At 40.5% G+C, this 16259-nt stretch overlaps 1 protein-coding gene across 1 annotated transcript in view; it reads right to left on the bottom strand.

Moving 5' to 3' along the window:
- The window catches only part of P3H2 (prolyl 3-hydroxylase 2), a 181440-nt gene that overhangs the window by 18432 nt on the left and 146749 nt on the right, over positions 1-16259 (bottom strand). The window contains exons 9-14 of the mRNA XM_065942698.1: positions 12555-12682; positions 11667-11762; positions 10953-11103; positions 9961-10078; positions 8450-8525; positions 2454-2594 (exon numbers count right to left, since the gene is read on the bottom strand). Of these exons, the coding sequence (XP_065798770.1) occupies positions 2454-2594; positions 8450-8525; positions 9961-10078; positions 10953-11103; positions 11667-11762; positions 12555-12682 (710 nt within the window). The remainder of the gene's footprint in view (positions 1-2453; positions 2595-8449; positions 8526-9960; positions 10079-10952; positions 11104-11666; positions 11763-12554; positions 12683-16259) is intronic.

The raw sequence follows: 16259 nt of genomic DNA, 5'->3' as shown, positions 1-16259 counted from the left end.
GACAGAGGATGAGATGGTTGGATGGCATCACCGACTCGATGGACATGAGTTTGAGCAAACTCCAGGAGATGGTGATGGACAGGGAAGTCTGGCATGCTGCAGTCCATGAGGTCGCAAAGAACCAGACACGACTGAGCAACTGAACAACTCAGGGACTCTCAAACTGTTTCACATTTAAATCACCTGGGGAACTTTTAAAACTTCCGACACCTAAATTAATCAATCTAGAATTTTTAAATGTGGGAGCTAAAATGTCAATAGTTTGTAAAGACCCCCAGTTGACTACATTGTGGAGCAAAGTCTCAGAATTATGTCATAGGCAAGATTTTCCTGGTAGCTGCCATAGAAGCTCTGGTCATTTTCTTCTGTGACCACTAGATGTCGCCACAGCCTGGAGACTGGAGGATTTTCCCTAGTACTTTCAGGTTAGGAAGGAAAAAAGAGAATTTTGTGTTATTTGTGTGTGTGTGTGAGAGAGACAGAGCTTATTTTGATAGAAACAAATATCTTGAAGGAGACGCTGAAATACTGAGTAGTAAAGCAGATAAATGTTTGTTGAAAACTAAAGATTAAAAAACAACAGACAATTATCCAACAATGTTATCTCCACTGTGTACTCATGTACTTAGATTCTTTAGTCAAGAAGGGGTGATGTGGGGAACGCTGGCATTTTGGCTGTGGAGAGGCGAGAGGAGGGAGGAATTACATGTAAAGGAGACTACTCAGTCCCTTGCGCTGTTTTCAGATCTCTCCCTGCCCTGATCCTCTGCAGGACTGTTCTTTCTTCTGTGTCCAGCTGTCATCCTCTGCTCTTTTAGGGTTGCCCTATATTAGCAGTCCTGGAGAAGGAAAGGAAAATGGCACTCCTTGCCTGGAAAATCCAATGGACAGAGGCCTGGTGGGCTGCAGTCCATGGGGTCGCAAAGAGTTGGGCATGACTGAGCGACTAACGCTTTCTATGTAAGTAAGTCTTCTTTGATATCTCCCTACAAACGCAGATGACTGTCTTCTCCCCATAGTTTTCCTGTTGGCCTCTCCAAGCTCCTTGTGCTCAAAGCTCTGCCTTGTTCAATCATGTACCCCTGGGGCCCGCTGAGTGGTTTCCCAAGCACACAGTAGATCTTTTATAAACATTTGTGAAACATATGAAATAAAGTTTAGGAATGAGGCCTAAAAACTGAGTTATGTTTGGATGGCAAAAACAGTATATAAGAAAGAGAAATTAATTTTAAACTGTTTCTGATGCAATTGGATCCAATTTAGGGATCTAAAGAGGAAAACTGGTTCACATGCCAGTTTAAAGACTAGAATTTCGGAGCTTCATTAAGACTCAAGGCTGGAGGAGACTTTGAAGTCATTTGGTTTAGCCCCTGCCATGACGATTTAGGTTCAGGCTCAGCTTTCTATGCCAAGAAGTTGCTGAGGCTGTGATTGGAGTCATCCAATGACAAGTAACCCTGTGCTTCCAAAGAAGAGAATTCCACCAAATGGTGGAGTCGGTTTGAAAGTTATTCCTTATGTTGAGCCTAGATATGCTCCCAGGGGCTGTATCTGTAGGATTTAATTCATTCCTCTATAGCTTCATGTGTTGTACGTGCTATATCATTTTAGTCATGTCCATCTTTGCGACCTTATGGACTGTAGCCCACCCAGCTCCTCTGTCCATGGGATTTTCCAGGCAAGAAAACTAGAGTGGGTTGTTATGCCCTCCACCAGGGGATCCTCCCAATCCAGGGATCAAACCCAGGTCTCTTATGTCTCCTGCATTGGCAGGTGGGTTCCTTACCACTAGCGTCACCTGGGAAGACTTACAAACACAATAACCTCTGCTCAGAACATCCAGAAGGGTGAGATCACAGTCTCTTATCCAGACTGTGTCCTCAGTCACTTATAAGAGAATAACAATATTCTAACATTTAACTTAATAGTGGTAAATAATAAATTTTCATGTCCCCTCACTGATTTCTATAAGTGTTTCATCAATGATTCGGTGAACTTTGTAAGGGTTTGTTGAGAAAACAAATCGGTCTTCCGGATGACCAGTGGAAAATGATTGCTCTCTCCTGATGCTACAATTTGTTAATGAACTCTGGACTCATGAGGAGAGTGCTGAATATCACTGAGGTTTCTATTTCTGCAAACATTCATCTATAAAAACCCATCTGATCAAGAACTGCACTCTTAGCCCCTTTTCCTAAAACTTAGAGTGCAAGTATCAGATGTGTAATTGCTAAGTCATGGATCTGATTAAGAAAATGTGTTCTTGCTTAGAAAGCAGAGCCAGTATTGGAAAGCAGACAGAAAGGATTCTGTAAAAGTTTTTTCTGCCATGATCTCTAAGATTCCTGAAGGGTTATGAATCAACTCATAAGAAATTTCAGATCAATTAGTTCATGAAGCAGTTCTATAGGGTGTCTCATTGACTTTCTGAGGGTGAGGGGTCAGAAACTCACCAATTCTCTATAAAGTGGGTCCAAGGTAAACCACAGAGCCACAGCACACCTCTGGCCCTTGGTGACTGCCTTCACCCCATGTGGGTTCTCTCCTCCAGACGAGAAGCTGATCATGCGCCCACACTTTGGCTTTATAGAGGCCTGAGAAAGAAAGTGAAAATATGACTCTTAATTTCTATACTGTGAACATTTCTACAATCCCCCTTCTCTATCCTTCTGCTGAATTACTTGAGTCAAGTTTTGAATCAAAGAACAATGGAATCCTGGGGCTGAAGAAGACATAGATCATTTCCAATTTCCTCATCTATGAGACAAAGATAAGGTCAAAATAATACCTAATTCAGGAAATAAAGTTATCAGGTAAAATGTCATCACAGTCCATGGCACGTGGTAACTGCTCAATACATGCTGTGTTGGTGGCTGGCAAACCCCTTGACAGCAAAGGCTCTCTCTTTTAATTCATTTCTCTAATTTTAGTACCAGCACAGCCTAAGTAAATATACATTTAATATTTGTAGAATGACAAAAACAAATCGAGGGGAAATCTGGAGTGCTGGTAATTATAATTGATCTAGGTAGTGGTGTGTATGCTTAGTTGTGTTCGACTCTTTGCGACCCCATGGACTGTAGCCCACCAGGCTCCTCTCTCCATAGAATTTTCCAGGTAAGAATATTGGAACGGGTTGCCAGTCTTCCTCCAGGGGATCTTCTGGACCCAGGGATTGAACCTGCATCTCCTGCATTGGCAAACAGATTCTTTACCACTGTGCCAGCTGGGAAGCCCAGGTAGTGATGCACACTTTCTAATTCCCTAATAGTGTATTTATGTTTGTGGACTTTTCAAAATACAAAAGTTTTAAAAATTCAAGTCTAATCTTAGTGGCTATTTGAATTCCTGTTACAATATTCCTGCCCTGTAGTCCTCAGCCAATACTTCTATACCCCTAGTGATGAGAACACATCACTCCTTTAGGTGACGCATTCCATAGCCTCCAGGGCTCTGAAATGATTGGCACAGTCCTTCCAAGCTTGTGCGTGGCTCAGGTGGAGTTGATTAGGTAGAACAAGGTATAAGGGAAAGAAGTACTGCTTAGATCAAGCAAGCAGTCTCCCTAAACTAAAGAAGCTGAAGCAATGGGATTTTAGGGGTCTTGCTTCCAGCGTCTGATCTAAGCAGAGTTCATTTTTCTTTCTTGAGAAACATAGAAACCAGACTTATTCCATAGTTCAGCTTAGAAATAAAAGCAGGAAAGTGGTACCAGTTATTGGACTATTTGATAAGATGGATCGGTTCTAATTAGCTATATTCTGAATTGACTTGAGTTGATAGATGCCCATTAGAAGAACCTTTGGTTCCCTTCACCATAAAATTCAATGGCTAAGTTTTCTCACAGGCAGCTTCAGGAATAATAGTTGGAAAATTTCCTGAAGTTCTTGAATGCTAACTAACTTAGATTGTGCGCCAACAAGTGGAAGGTCAAAAGTAAGTGGAGAAGTGAAAAACCCTGAGACCCAGGGGTGTGTGTGTGTGTGTGTGTGTGTGTGTGTGTGTGTGTGTGTGTGTGTGTAAGGGAAGGGCAGAAAAAAACAGTCACTTTTCTGGTTACTCCTCTTGTCTTTGCTGGAGAGAGTCGCTTTTCTTAAGCAGCTTTATCAAAGTCAAAGTAACTTTCTGATGTAAATTTAGAGAGCTTCCTAGTTACTGGTGCCTTTAGTATCACTCTGGTTTTGTGTTTCTGGAGGAGGAATAGCAAAATCACTGATAATTGAAGCAAATGAGGCAGGGCAGGAAAGCCTTCCTATATACATGACTATAGGATCTACTTTTAAGTTTTCTGAGCTGCTCATTCCCTGGAGCTTGTCAGGACTCACTTATCCACATGTGGTTGCTATTGCCTCTATGTGATTATGGAGTCTTGGCATCAGCATCTTACAATACTAAAGAGAGGGCATGGGGACAACTTAATGCTTTTTCTCTGATGGAAGAATTGAAAGCATGTTTACACATGAAGGTCTCTGGGAAAGCTTAGAAGAAGCAGTTATCAATTGCTTGAAGCTATTGTTATTGGTTATAGGCGCGTGGGGTCACAAAGGACTAACCCTCATCAAATGGAGAGCCTCACCTCTCATAATTCAGGTATGTGAAGAAATAAACAAGTTCCACTGATGATGTTGCTTCTATGAGAAAATGTGTTCTGAAGTTTAGCTAAATGATTATAAACACACTTTTGGAACACAGCCCCACTGAGTTTAGTTTTTCATGAAGCGAATGGAACTCGTTAGATTTTATCTTTTTCAAACTTGCACAGAGAAGCTAAAATTCCTAAATAACTGTGTTTCACAAATATACTGCTGTTGAAAATAGTCCACGTTTCTTCCAAGTATGACAAAAGAAAGTTCCTTTTGCTTTATATCTAACTGATGATTAAAGTCAGAGAAGGCTCTGTGCCGTACTTGTCTTGAATAAATGTAAATCTTAAGCCACCATTCAGTAATTATACAACTTCCAGATTTTTCTTTTAATTTTTTTTCTTGGCTGTACCACACAGCTTGTAGGGTCTTAGTTACTTGTAAGTGCATGCTGCTAAGTCACTTCAGTTGGGTCTGACTATTTGCAACCTTATGGACTGTAGCCTGCCAGGCTCCTCAGTTCATGTGATTCTCCAGGCATCAATACTGGAGTAGGTTGTCATGCCCTCCTCCAAGGGATTTTCCCTACCCAGGGGTCAAACCCATGTCTCTTACATCTCCTGAATTGGCAGGCAGGTTCTTTATCACTCAGTTCAGTTCACTTGCTCAGTCGTGTTCAATTCTTTGCGACCCCATGGACTGCAGCACGCCAGGCTTCCCTGTTCATCTTCAACTCTTGGAGCTTGCTCAAACTCATGTCCATCGAGTTGGTGATATCATCCAACCATCTCGTCTGTCGTCCCCTTCTCCTCCTGCCTTCAATCTTTCCCAGCATTAGGGGCTTTTCCAATGAGTTGGTTCTTCACACCAGGTGGCCAAAGTATTGGAGCTTAGGCTTCAGCATCAGTCTGTCCAGTGAATATTCAGGACTGATTTTCTTTAGGAATAACTGGCTTGATCTCCTTGCTGTCTAAGGAACTCTCAAGAGTCTTCTCCAACACTACAGTTCGAAGGCATCACTTCTTCAGTGCTCAGCTTTCTTCACAGTCCAACTCTCACATCCATACATAACTACTGGAAAAATCATAGCTTTTACTAGATGGACCTTTGTTAGCAGACTAACATCTCTGCTTTTTAATATGCTATCTAGGTTGGTCATAGTTTTTCTTCCAAGGAGCAAGTGTCTTTTAATTTCATGGCTTCAGTCACCATCTGCAGTGATTCTAAAGCCCAAGAAAATAAAAGTCTGTCACATTTCCATTGTTCCCCCATCTTTTTGTCATAAAGTGACGGGACCAGATGCCATGATCTTCGTTTTATGAATGTTGGGTTTTAAGCCAGCTTTTTCTCTCTCCTCTTTCAGTTTCATCAAGAGGCTTTTTAGTTCTGCTTCGCTCTCTGCCATAAGGGTGGTGTCATCTGCATATCTGAGATTATTGATATTTCTCCCAGCAATCTTGATTCCAGCTCGTGCTTCATCCAGCCAGGCATTTCTCCTGATGTACTCTGAATATAAATTAAATAAGCAGGCTGACAAAATACAGCCTTGATGTACTTCTTTCCCAATTCGGAACCAGTCCATTGTTCCATGTCTGGTTCTAACTATTGTTTCCTGACCTGCATACAGATTTCTCAAGAGGCAGGTCAGGTGGTCTGATATTCCCATCTCTTTCAGAATTTTCCACAGTTTGTCATGATTCACACAGTCAAAGGTTTTGGAGTAGTCAATAAAGCAGCAGTAGATGTTTTTCTGGAACTCTCTTGGTTTTTCTATGATCCAACGGATGTTAGCAAGTTGATCCCTGGTTCCTCTGCCTTTTCTAAATACAGCTTGAACATTTGGAAGTTCTCGGTTCATGTACTGTTGAACCGAGCTTCACCATTTCTCAGGGAGCTTTACCACTTCCCAATGGCTTTCTCACTAGCTCCCTGGGAAGACCCTTAGTTCCCGAACCAGGGATCAAATCCAAGTGCCAGACATGGAGTCCTAATCACTGAACTGCCAAGGAAATTGCAGATTTTTTGAAAGTAAAGAATTTAGAACAATTTTCTTCCTTGTGTAGGCAAATGTTGGTGTATTCCCCTTCTTCAGAAGGAAATCAATTTTTCCCTCCACAATCAAAGGGGTGAGAGATAAAAAGGGAAACTACCCATTTCTCTTTGTTATTGGCACTGGTTACCTCAGAATTTTAATTGGCTACAAAATGTCCCCTAAACTCCAGCATATGCATTCATCTAAAGTAGAACTTATTTCGGCAAGTATGTCTCTCAACTTGGAACTTTTTCATTAAAATATTGTTTAAATTAGTACCCTTATGTACATTTTATGTACACCTTTATCTTAAAAATATAAATATCTAAAAGGGGAGTAGTGTTTGATTTCACATCTTTAAAAAGCAAAATTACAATGAACTTGCATTCAGAAATTGGTGAATTCACATATGTTAGTGATTCATTAAAGTAACGATTCATACATAGTATTCCCTGCTGGTTTACTTTCAAACATTGGACATTTCCAAATATGGCCACTAGATGGAGTAGAAGCAAAAGAATCTTTGAACCACCTGTTTGATTCCTTTTCCAATTGTGTGAGATGCAAACATTTCTGAACCTGTTAACAGAGCTCAGAAATCAAATACGTTCTGCACAGAGGATTTTCAAAAGGTGATAGTTGTATATTAAGATTTAAACTGAGTGCAGATCATCATTCTTGATTTAATTTCCCAGATCATGAAACATCAAAATGTTGACATGTTAAAATTTAAGCTTTTTACCAAAAAAAATAAAAAATAAAAAAGTTTGAGGCACCATGACCTTTTAAATTACAGTATATTAAACTATACATGGAATATTTTTCTTAATTATATCAATATTTGTGGACAATTTTAGCCAGAATTCTCATAAATTTTCCCTTTAAATCTGATAATACATTTTTTATATCATCTGCTTAAACCCCAGTTGTATGGCATAAATGATACTGAGAAAAGTACAAAGTATGAAGGAAAATACATAAAACTCATATAAGAGTTGTGGAAATAGCCTATATAATGCAAAATCCTTGAAGTTTATCACATACATGTTTCAGTAATTTTAGCTTTGCATAGAGGAAAGAAATATATCATAATGTATTTATAATTCAATTATCTCCTCAATCAGAAATTCTGTTTTTTCTATTGTGGCACATGCTATTTGACTTAAAGACCAAAGATTCTGGCTATATGGTTTACAAGTGCTCAGTAGGCTGGTTTTCCAAAGGCATTAGTTTATTTAGGAATATGATGGCTGATTTTAACTTTTGATTTTTAGTCTATGATGATGTGTTTAGAATCTCTTCCAAAGTGTGAACATGTAACACATATGTGTCTGTGTGAATGTGTATATATCAATTTTCAAGTATAGGTTTACTTACCATCAGAATTATGTGAATATATATACACACACATATGGTAATTTGAATAATGACGGGTATGATGACCAATGCTCACTCTAAGCACACAGGACACCAGGGTACATGAAATCATTCTGTAGAGACATGTGACTTATCCTAGTAGTGGATGATTTAAGAACAGGTGTTTTTATGTCTCCATCAAATTACTTGAAAAAGAATCTGAAGACCTACATTCTGGTTCTAACACTAACTATATGATCCTTAATAAATATTCTTTAAATAACCCATATGTAAAATGGACAAGAAGATTTTTATTGATGATTCCATTTCTAACATTTTATGATGTATAAATTTACTAGGTCTCTGTTCGCTTCTTGAATTATTCTCAAGCTCAGGAATATTTGAAATCCAGCAGCCCTTGGAAAATGGCAAAATTGAGACTAATACTAGATAAATTTGCAAGAACAGACTTGCTTACAGTCACAGTCTTGGCATCCATCTCAGTGAATATGAATTCTCCTCCTTCAAAGTCATCATTCATATATAGGAGAGCACTGTAAGAAGAAAGGAAAACCATTTGTCCTCTTATATGCCTGCACGACATCACTGCAGAGTACTGGAAACTGGACATGAGCCAACCAGCCAGAGTAGTAAGTTTCCTCTGAACTAGAGATGAAAATGACTGACCTTCCTAAACTTCAAGAGTCAGATCAGATGTAGGGTCATATACAGTGAGAGTGAAAGTCGCTCAGTCATGTCCAACTCTTTGCAACGCCACTCCATGGAATTCCCCAGGCCAGAATTCTGGAGCGGGTGGTAGCCGTTCCCTTCTCCAGGGGATCTCCCCAACCCAGCGATCCAACCCGTCTCCCGCATTGCAGACGGATTCTTCACCAGCTGAGCTACAAGGGAAGCCCAGGGTCATATAGGAAGTATTTATTTATTCCACTTACGTTAACATTTTAATTATACTTCAAACCTTATCTCACATTTCACTTTCCAAAATAAAACCTAACTAGGTTTAATCTTGGAGAAGGAAATGGCAACCCACTCCAGTGCTCTTGCCTGGAGAATCCCAGGGACGGAGGAGCCTGGTGGGCTGCCGTCTATGGGGTCCACAGAGTTGGACACGACTGAGCGACTTCCCTTTCACTTTTCACTTTCATGCACTGGAGAAGGAAATGGCAACCCACTCCAGTGTTCTTGCCTGGAGAATCCCAGGGATGGGGGAGCCTGGTGGGCTGCCGTCTATGGGGTCGCACAGAGTCGGACACGACTTAAGTGACTTAGCAGCAGCAGCAGGTTTAATCTAGCTCCTCGATGTTTCCCACAGAATCTAAAACTCTCTTCTTTTCTTTTATACTAGTAACTCTGAAGGACGCAGTTTTTCCTTAAGCAGCTGGAGAGTTCCAAGGGGAGTAGCCTAGCCTTGCAGGTAGGGGGCGCTCAATAAGCGCTTTTGTATAGAGGACAGTGTAGAAATGTACACATTATATACATGGTGACTGCAACTCTTGACTCTTTCTTTTACACAGTAAAATATAATTCAATAAGAGAATACATGTTTTTCTCCTGAGTTTCCAGTTTCTTATTTACAAAACACAGACATAGGTAATTTATGTGATGACATCCCTCTGCATGTTGAGATGCATCCCCTCTGTTCTCAGACTGAGATGCATATAACACAAGGATATATTTAACTGAAAGCCAAGTGAGGAAAAAAAACCCATAAAGTTCACTTTTTGTGTGAAAACAAAATGGATGCTCTGTGAGATAGGATGCAACAAAATGAGCAGGGATTTTTAACATAAAAATATGACATGCTGAAGGCACTTCTGGGTTGTGGCAGCTGCTTAAGAAAATTATCTGAGCGTCTCTGCTTCATCGAGATGAGTGGGTTGACAGCAAAACAGATCAGCTTTCTAATTTCCATGGGGTTTTGATAACTGTTGGGCAAAAGTTTTATTTTGAAGCAGGTGCTGGTGGTACCTATAGTCCCGGAATGTGTAAGCAGGAGGCTCCTTCCAGCATTCATTGGCCTCCGGATCCAACAGGCAGTTGTCAGCATGGATGGGATGACTAAGGTCATTTCTTCTATCCTGTTGACCTGCCAGAAAAGGGAACAGGGAAGCATGAAAGATGGCATGCCATAACCTCCAAAGAGCAAAGCTGACAATCTATCTGTCTTTTCCTATGGATGATGCCTCTTGCAAATTTGAGGAGTCAGAAGGCAGAGCAGACTAAAGAACACTGGGCAAGCACAGTCAAGTGACTCTGATCCTGTTTTGATACGAACTCGTTGTAAAAAACTGTAGGCAAGCTGCACCTGTCTTCTTCAGCTATAAAAGCTCTCTGATATAAATATACATGCAGAAATTCCATGCATTTCATGTGCTCTGCTTGTGTGCAGCAGGAAAAGGTTGAGGATAACATGCCAATGTCAAAAAGAAAAGAGTTGATGCAGCTGAGAATTCACAAGTGGAAAGTCTACTTCTGTGACATTCTTTGCCCCTTCCTCCTTAGGAGGGTGTTGAAGAGAAGACGTGGAGAAGAAATAGTGATGCCAGTGAGTGAGGAGGTCTCTGTCTTTTTAAAGAACATTTCTTTTAATGTTTCCTTTATCTTCCATGCACTTCCCTTCAATGTTTGTGGACATAGTGGTGACTATAATTTCCTGGTTCTTAAACCCTTAAAAGGGAAACCTAGAGCAGAAAAGTAAATTTTTTTATGTGATTAAAACAACCAGAAGCAATGGATTTGGAAAGGAACACAGGCAGAGTGATGGCCTTCTAATAGTTTAGGGCCGAGCAAAGTAGAAAAAGAGGGAAGGGAAAAGTCAGAATGAGTAAGCTTCTTTTGTTTTAAAAATGTAGAACTCTTCTACATCAAGTCTGACACATTCCTAGAGCTTTGTTCCACATTGTTTTCTTTCTCATTTCACAGAGAGTAAAACGGAACAAGTTCAGACTCTGAAATCTCACCAGACAGGGCTGTGCGGCAGACCATGTGCGTATAGGAAAAATACAGAGTTGAGTTCAGCATGAAATAGGATTCTACAATCTTTCGAGCCTTCTCGCTGATGTCATAAAACAGACGGGCGCTCTTCAGGGGAACTCGGCCTTCATAACCAAACTGAAGAAAAGGAAGAATATTAGAAACCACCGGGTTGATTGGAGGGCTCGAGGAAATCAGATGTCAATTAATGAGGAAATCATTAAGCCAACATAGGATGCTCAGCTCTCTGCTGGCTTGTGGGAATACTACTACAGACTTGTGGGTTTGGGTTAGGAAAATGAGCCCTTGAAAGAAGCCTAATCACAGAGGGGAAGTTAAAAGCTAATCACCCTCTTTTCTCTCAGAACACTTCCCTCACTCCTTTCCAAAAACATTTCTAGCAGTACAGAATGATAACTTGAGTATGTTTTCACCATAGTACCTTGAGCTCCTTGAGGACAAGGGTGTTGCATATTATTTGCCAGGTGCAAACTTAGGAAATAACAGAGTTTGGTAAGTTGATAACTGAATGGATTGATAAATGAATGATTAGAAACAATGAAGGTGTCATTTCATACTTGCTCCCTTCAACGACCTGATAGGTCTATATTCTAAACCCTTCCCTTCCCTGAATCTGGCATTCCTAGAAGATCTTGGATTAACACTTAGGAATTTAAATCCAAAAGAGTTTAAGACTTTACTTTCAGTGCTTTCAGGACTGTTGCACCTTCGAACTTTTCATTGGGTGTATGGGGTGAAGTTTTTCCTCTATATCCATCACCAACAAGCATGATCCCCTGGAAGCAAAATACAAGATGCTCTATTAATGATGATTATGGATTCATCACAACCCCCTTTCTGCCTTGACTGCCAGAAAACTAAGAACCAAAGTCAATAGTCAGAACCATCCCCATTTTATTCCAGGATTCCGGTATCAGTAATTCTTCTAATCAAAAGAGGGATCTTTACTTAACTTCCACCCCCACATTTGCATTATAAAATGCCACCACCACATGCTGTAGAAATAGCTAAAATATAAATAATTAGTATATTGACTGTGCTGTGCTAAGTCGTTCCATTTGTGTCTGACTCTGTGCGACCCTAGAACTGTAGGCCGCCAGGCTCCTCTGTCCATGGGATTCTCCAGGCAAGAATACTGAAGTGGGCTGCCATGCCCTCCTCCAGGGGATCTTCCCAACCCAGGGATGAAACCATCCTCTCTTACATCTCTTGCATTGAAACGCAGGTTTCTTTACCACTAACGCCACTTGAGAAACCCAATATATTGATTAATTTCTGTCAAATATAGAGATTTCTCCAGTGACTTCATATGAGAGCGGGACACATGCTGGATACTGAAGTCCTAGGAATTAAGCCTTTAGCTCTTCCAGACCCAACAGCCATGTCCAGATCTGGACAAAACTATAATGACCCAATCCAAAGGCTCTGAAAGTGCCTCCACAATCAATATCCTTTCTCCTACAGACAGTGGTATTTCAGGCCTGGTTCCCTGGCTTCAAGTAAGCCCAGGACCAAAGCACTTCCAGGCTGAGGCCAGGCCAGCTCAGCGTCAGGCTTCCGGTCCTCACACTGGCCACGCTATGCAGCTCCCGGCATTGCTCCTCCGACAGGACGTTATCCAGGAGGACGCGCTGAGTCCCGTTCAGCTGCTCCGAGTTGTAGACAAACGTGATGTTCTCATAGAGCAGAGGGCCACCTGCAGAGACAAACACATGGCTGTCCTTGTGATCTCTGTCCCTAAGCCGGGAAGGCTGGGACACCCAGCAGCTTTCAATGTGTAGTTCAGGAGAGTCGGCTTCCTCACTGATGTTGAGGAATGCAAGGACACAACCACACACTGGGAAGCTCGAGAAGCTCCATATAGATTGAAGAAAAAGGCAGATGTCTGGCTAGCAGGTTTCTCCATGATATCATAATTAATACGTATTATATTTGTATAGGAGTTTTTATTTTTTCACTTGATTCCAGGGAAGATTCTGCAAAACAGACTGGGCATCTTATGGGATTTGGCTCAGAAAATCATAGAAGTTTCCAGAATTCTCTCGGCAATTGGCCCCTCCCTTTTCCACAGCCTCTCAGTTCCTACTTCAGCTACAACATCTCATGCAATTATCGGGTGACACAACCTCAAGATAGGTGAAGACCTTTAAAAAAGACAGCAGGACAACCAAACACTTGAGAAAAAAGAAAGAAAAGCATTTACTTGATGACATATTTGTGCTGTCAGTTTCACAAGTATCTAGAGCAGTGCCTTCACCAGATAAGTCAGGGAATAAATGCACATCAGGAGAGTCACATTCAAGTCACCTGACTCCTTCTGTCTTCTTTCCACCACCTATTGATTCCAGATGGTCTGGCTTTTGGAATAGTCATTTTTATGTGAGCACCGCGCGCGCGCGCACACACACACACACACACACACACACACACACACACACACACACAGAGTTTATAAAACTAGCCCCACATAGACTCTTCAAAATGTGGTGCTTTGGGGCTACGTTTTATGTGGTAAAATTACAAAATCTAGATCTGACATGGTCCTTTCATTACAGAGAATAAGACTGAAGGACTAAGCCTGTGATGGTGAAGAAATCTTCCACTGTAGCAAAGTACAACCATCTTGAACCAGAAAACTGAACAGAAAAGCAGAACTTGTTTTTCTCTTTATAATATTCCTAAAGGAGCTGAAGTCTGTCAACAGTAGCACCTTACCGTGGAGGACACGGGGGTGGGTGAGGCTCCCACAGTTGTTTCAAACAACAAAGAGACAATTGAAATTGATGTCTACCCTCTGGCTTTAAATTAGATTAGTCAAACTAGAGAACAACACTGAATGTTACTAGTCCATTGGGGTAAAAGAGTCACTACAGCCCATGATTAATGGAATATTAAAATAACGATTCAGTGTTTCTCAATCTTCAGTAATGCACGGTTATCTCTGCTGACAAATTATTTGCACTGCGATTTTGCTTTCACATTTACAATCATAAAAATATGAGTACAGTATTTATTTTTATAGCTTCGTATAACTATCATATCCAAACCAATTTACAAGATTAGATAAAAGCAGGACCATAAAATGAGCTAAATTCAAATTAACAGTGTTAATAAAATGGCTAATGTTGTTTTGTGGAAACTAAAAGGCAATGTTCCACATGAATATTCTACTGAGCAATCTGGCCCAGGTTCTTCTGAGCCAGCATTCCTCGGAGTGCTTCTGGTATGTAATGACTCACTCTACTACAAGTTTTCTCTGTTGAAACTCCTATGGAATCTTACTGGACCATGATGAATTTTGGCCTTCAGCTGGTCCTAATACATTATTCATAAGTTTGTCCTACTTCATTTCTTATTAGTCTTTGACCACTGAAGTGTTATTAACAGATGCCAATGTGACGGTAACTGAATCCATACCCACTGAGGTATGAAATCTCATGGCATCCTTGGATAGAAGTGGTTATTCAGATGACCCACTAGTTGCCCCTGTTAATTTTTCTAACTGACCAGCAAAATTTATAAATATAGAATTTCTTGGGATCCAGGAAAATATCAATATACCCACAAGCTCCCAGTTTTAGTAACAATCTTTTGGATAAATAGAAAATATACATATAAACTCAATATCTCAAATTCAATATTTCTCAAACTTTATACTACAGAGAACTTTTTAATGAAAAAAGGGTTTCTTGATCAAATATGTTTGGGAAGTAGTGGGTTAAACAAAATTTAAGAGGATATCTTAGAACTTTTAATATGTGAACAGCCATTATAAATATCCTAAGCATCAATATAACATGCAGCAGTTCTCACCCTAAAATAAGCATAATGTCCACCCTTTCTTCCTCCCCTCCTTCGTCTCTTCCTCTTTTCTTCCTACCTCCCGTCCTTCTTCCCTTCTTTCCTCCCCCTCTTCCTTCCTATGGCAAAGAGACTCTAGGTTGGCCCCTAAATATCACTGCCTACTGGTACTCATAGATTTGTGTACTTCACTTCTCTTAAGTGTAGGTGGGGCCTGGAGTTTGCTTCTAATTAATAGAATATGGCAAATGTGATGGGCTATCACTTCTTTGATTAGTTACATAAAATTGCAACTCCTATCTTCTGGTTGACTTAACCTGTCACCTTCTCAGCGTACACTCTGATGAAATAAGTGGCTGTATCGGACAGGCTCACATGGCAAGGAATTGAGGGCATCCTTCAGCCAACAGTCTGCCAGAAACTGAGAACCACAGTCCAATAGCCTTTAGGAACCAAATTCTGCTATTAAACTTGGAAGAAGATAGTTCTTCAGCTTTAGAAGAGATGTCAGTCCTGATCAACCCTTGATGAAGCCATGTGACAGATCCTGAAGAATGGACCCAGCTAAGCTATCCCCAGAGTCCTGTCAGAGACCGAGATAGCAAATGTATGCTATTATAAGCTGCTACCTTAATGCTCAGAGAAGGGCATGGCAACCCACTCCAGTATTCTTGCCTGGAGAATCCCATGGACAGAGGAGCCTGGAGGGCTACAGTCCATGGGGTTCCAAAAAGTTGGACACAACTGAAGTGACTTAGCATGCATGCACATACCTTTGGGCAATTTTTTTTTTCACAGATTGGAATGGACTTCTTAACAAAAAACACAGTTCATTTGAGAAAGGTTGCTCTAATCCATATAGTTAAGATTTATAGGGAGTTCCTCAAATATTCAAAAGCAAACTGCATATTCCATTTCCATTCAGAGATATAGAGAAAGATGTTCCTTCAACAAAAAAGACAAGATACTTGTAGATTCACTGGAAATAATTTTCTAGTATAAAATTCAAAGAGAAATGCAAGACAGATCAAGTGTTCAGGGGAACAGGTTGGTTTGTACTTTGCTGTTTTTTTCATTTTCTATATTGAGAGTATATTATTTTAAATATATTTAGCTTATTTTAGAGCATGACTTCAAAAGTTACCTAATACTAAGACATTCAGAAAAATGCCTACCATGCTCTGTATAAGTATTTTCGATGATGATGATGATTGAATTGGTAAAATATGCCTGGTGTATTGTGTTAAGCTCTGAATTAGATCTCTCTCTAAATAAGCACATGGCATAATGGGGTATTTTTAAAAGCAGGCTTATAGTTCAAGCTATTTTGGGGCCAGGAATATAGAGGCAGATGTAGAGAATAGATGTGTGGACTTGGTGGGGGAGGGGTGGGATGAACTGGAAGCCTGGGGTTGACATATACACCCCACCATATGTAAAACAGAGAGGAAGTGGGAACTCGCTGTTTAGCA

Source organism: Muntiacus reevesi, chromosome 8 (assembly GCF_963930625.1).
Source record: "Muntiacus reevesi chromosome 8, mMunRee1.1, whole genome shotgun sequence".
NCBI classification, from domain to species: domain Eukaryota; kingdom Metazoa; phylum Chordata; class Mammalia; order Artiodactyla; family Cervidae; genus Muntiacus; species Muntiacus reevesi.
The sequence above is the reverse complement of the archived record's forward strand: the minus strand, read 5'-3'. Positions and strand labels throughout refer to the sequence as shown.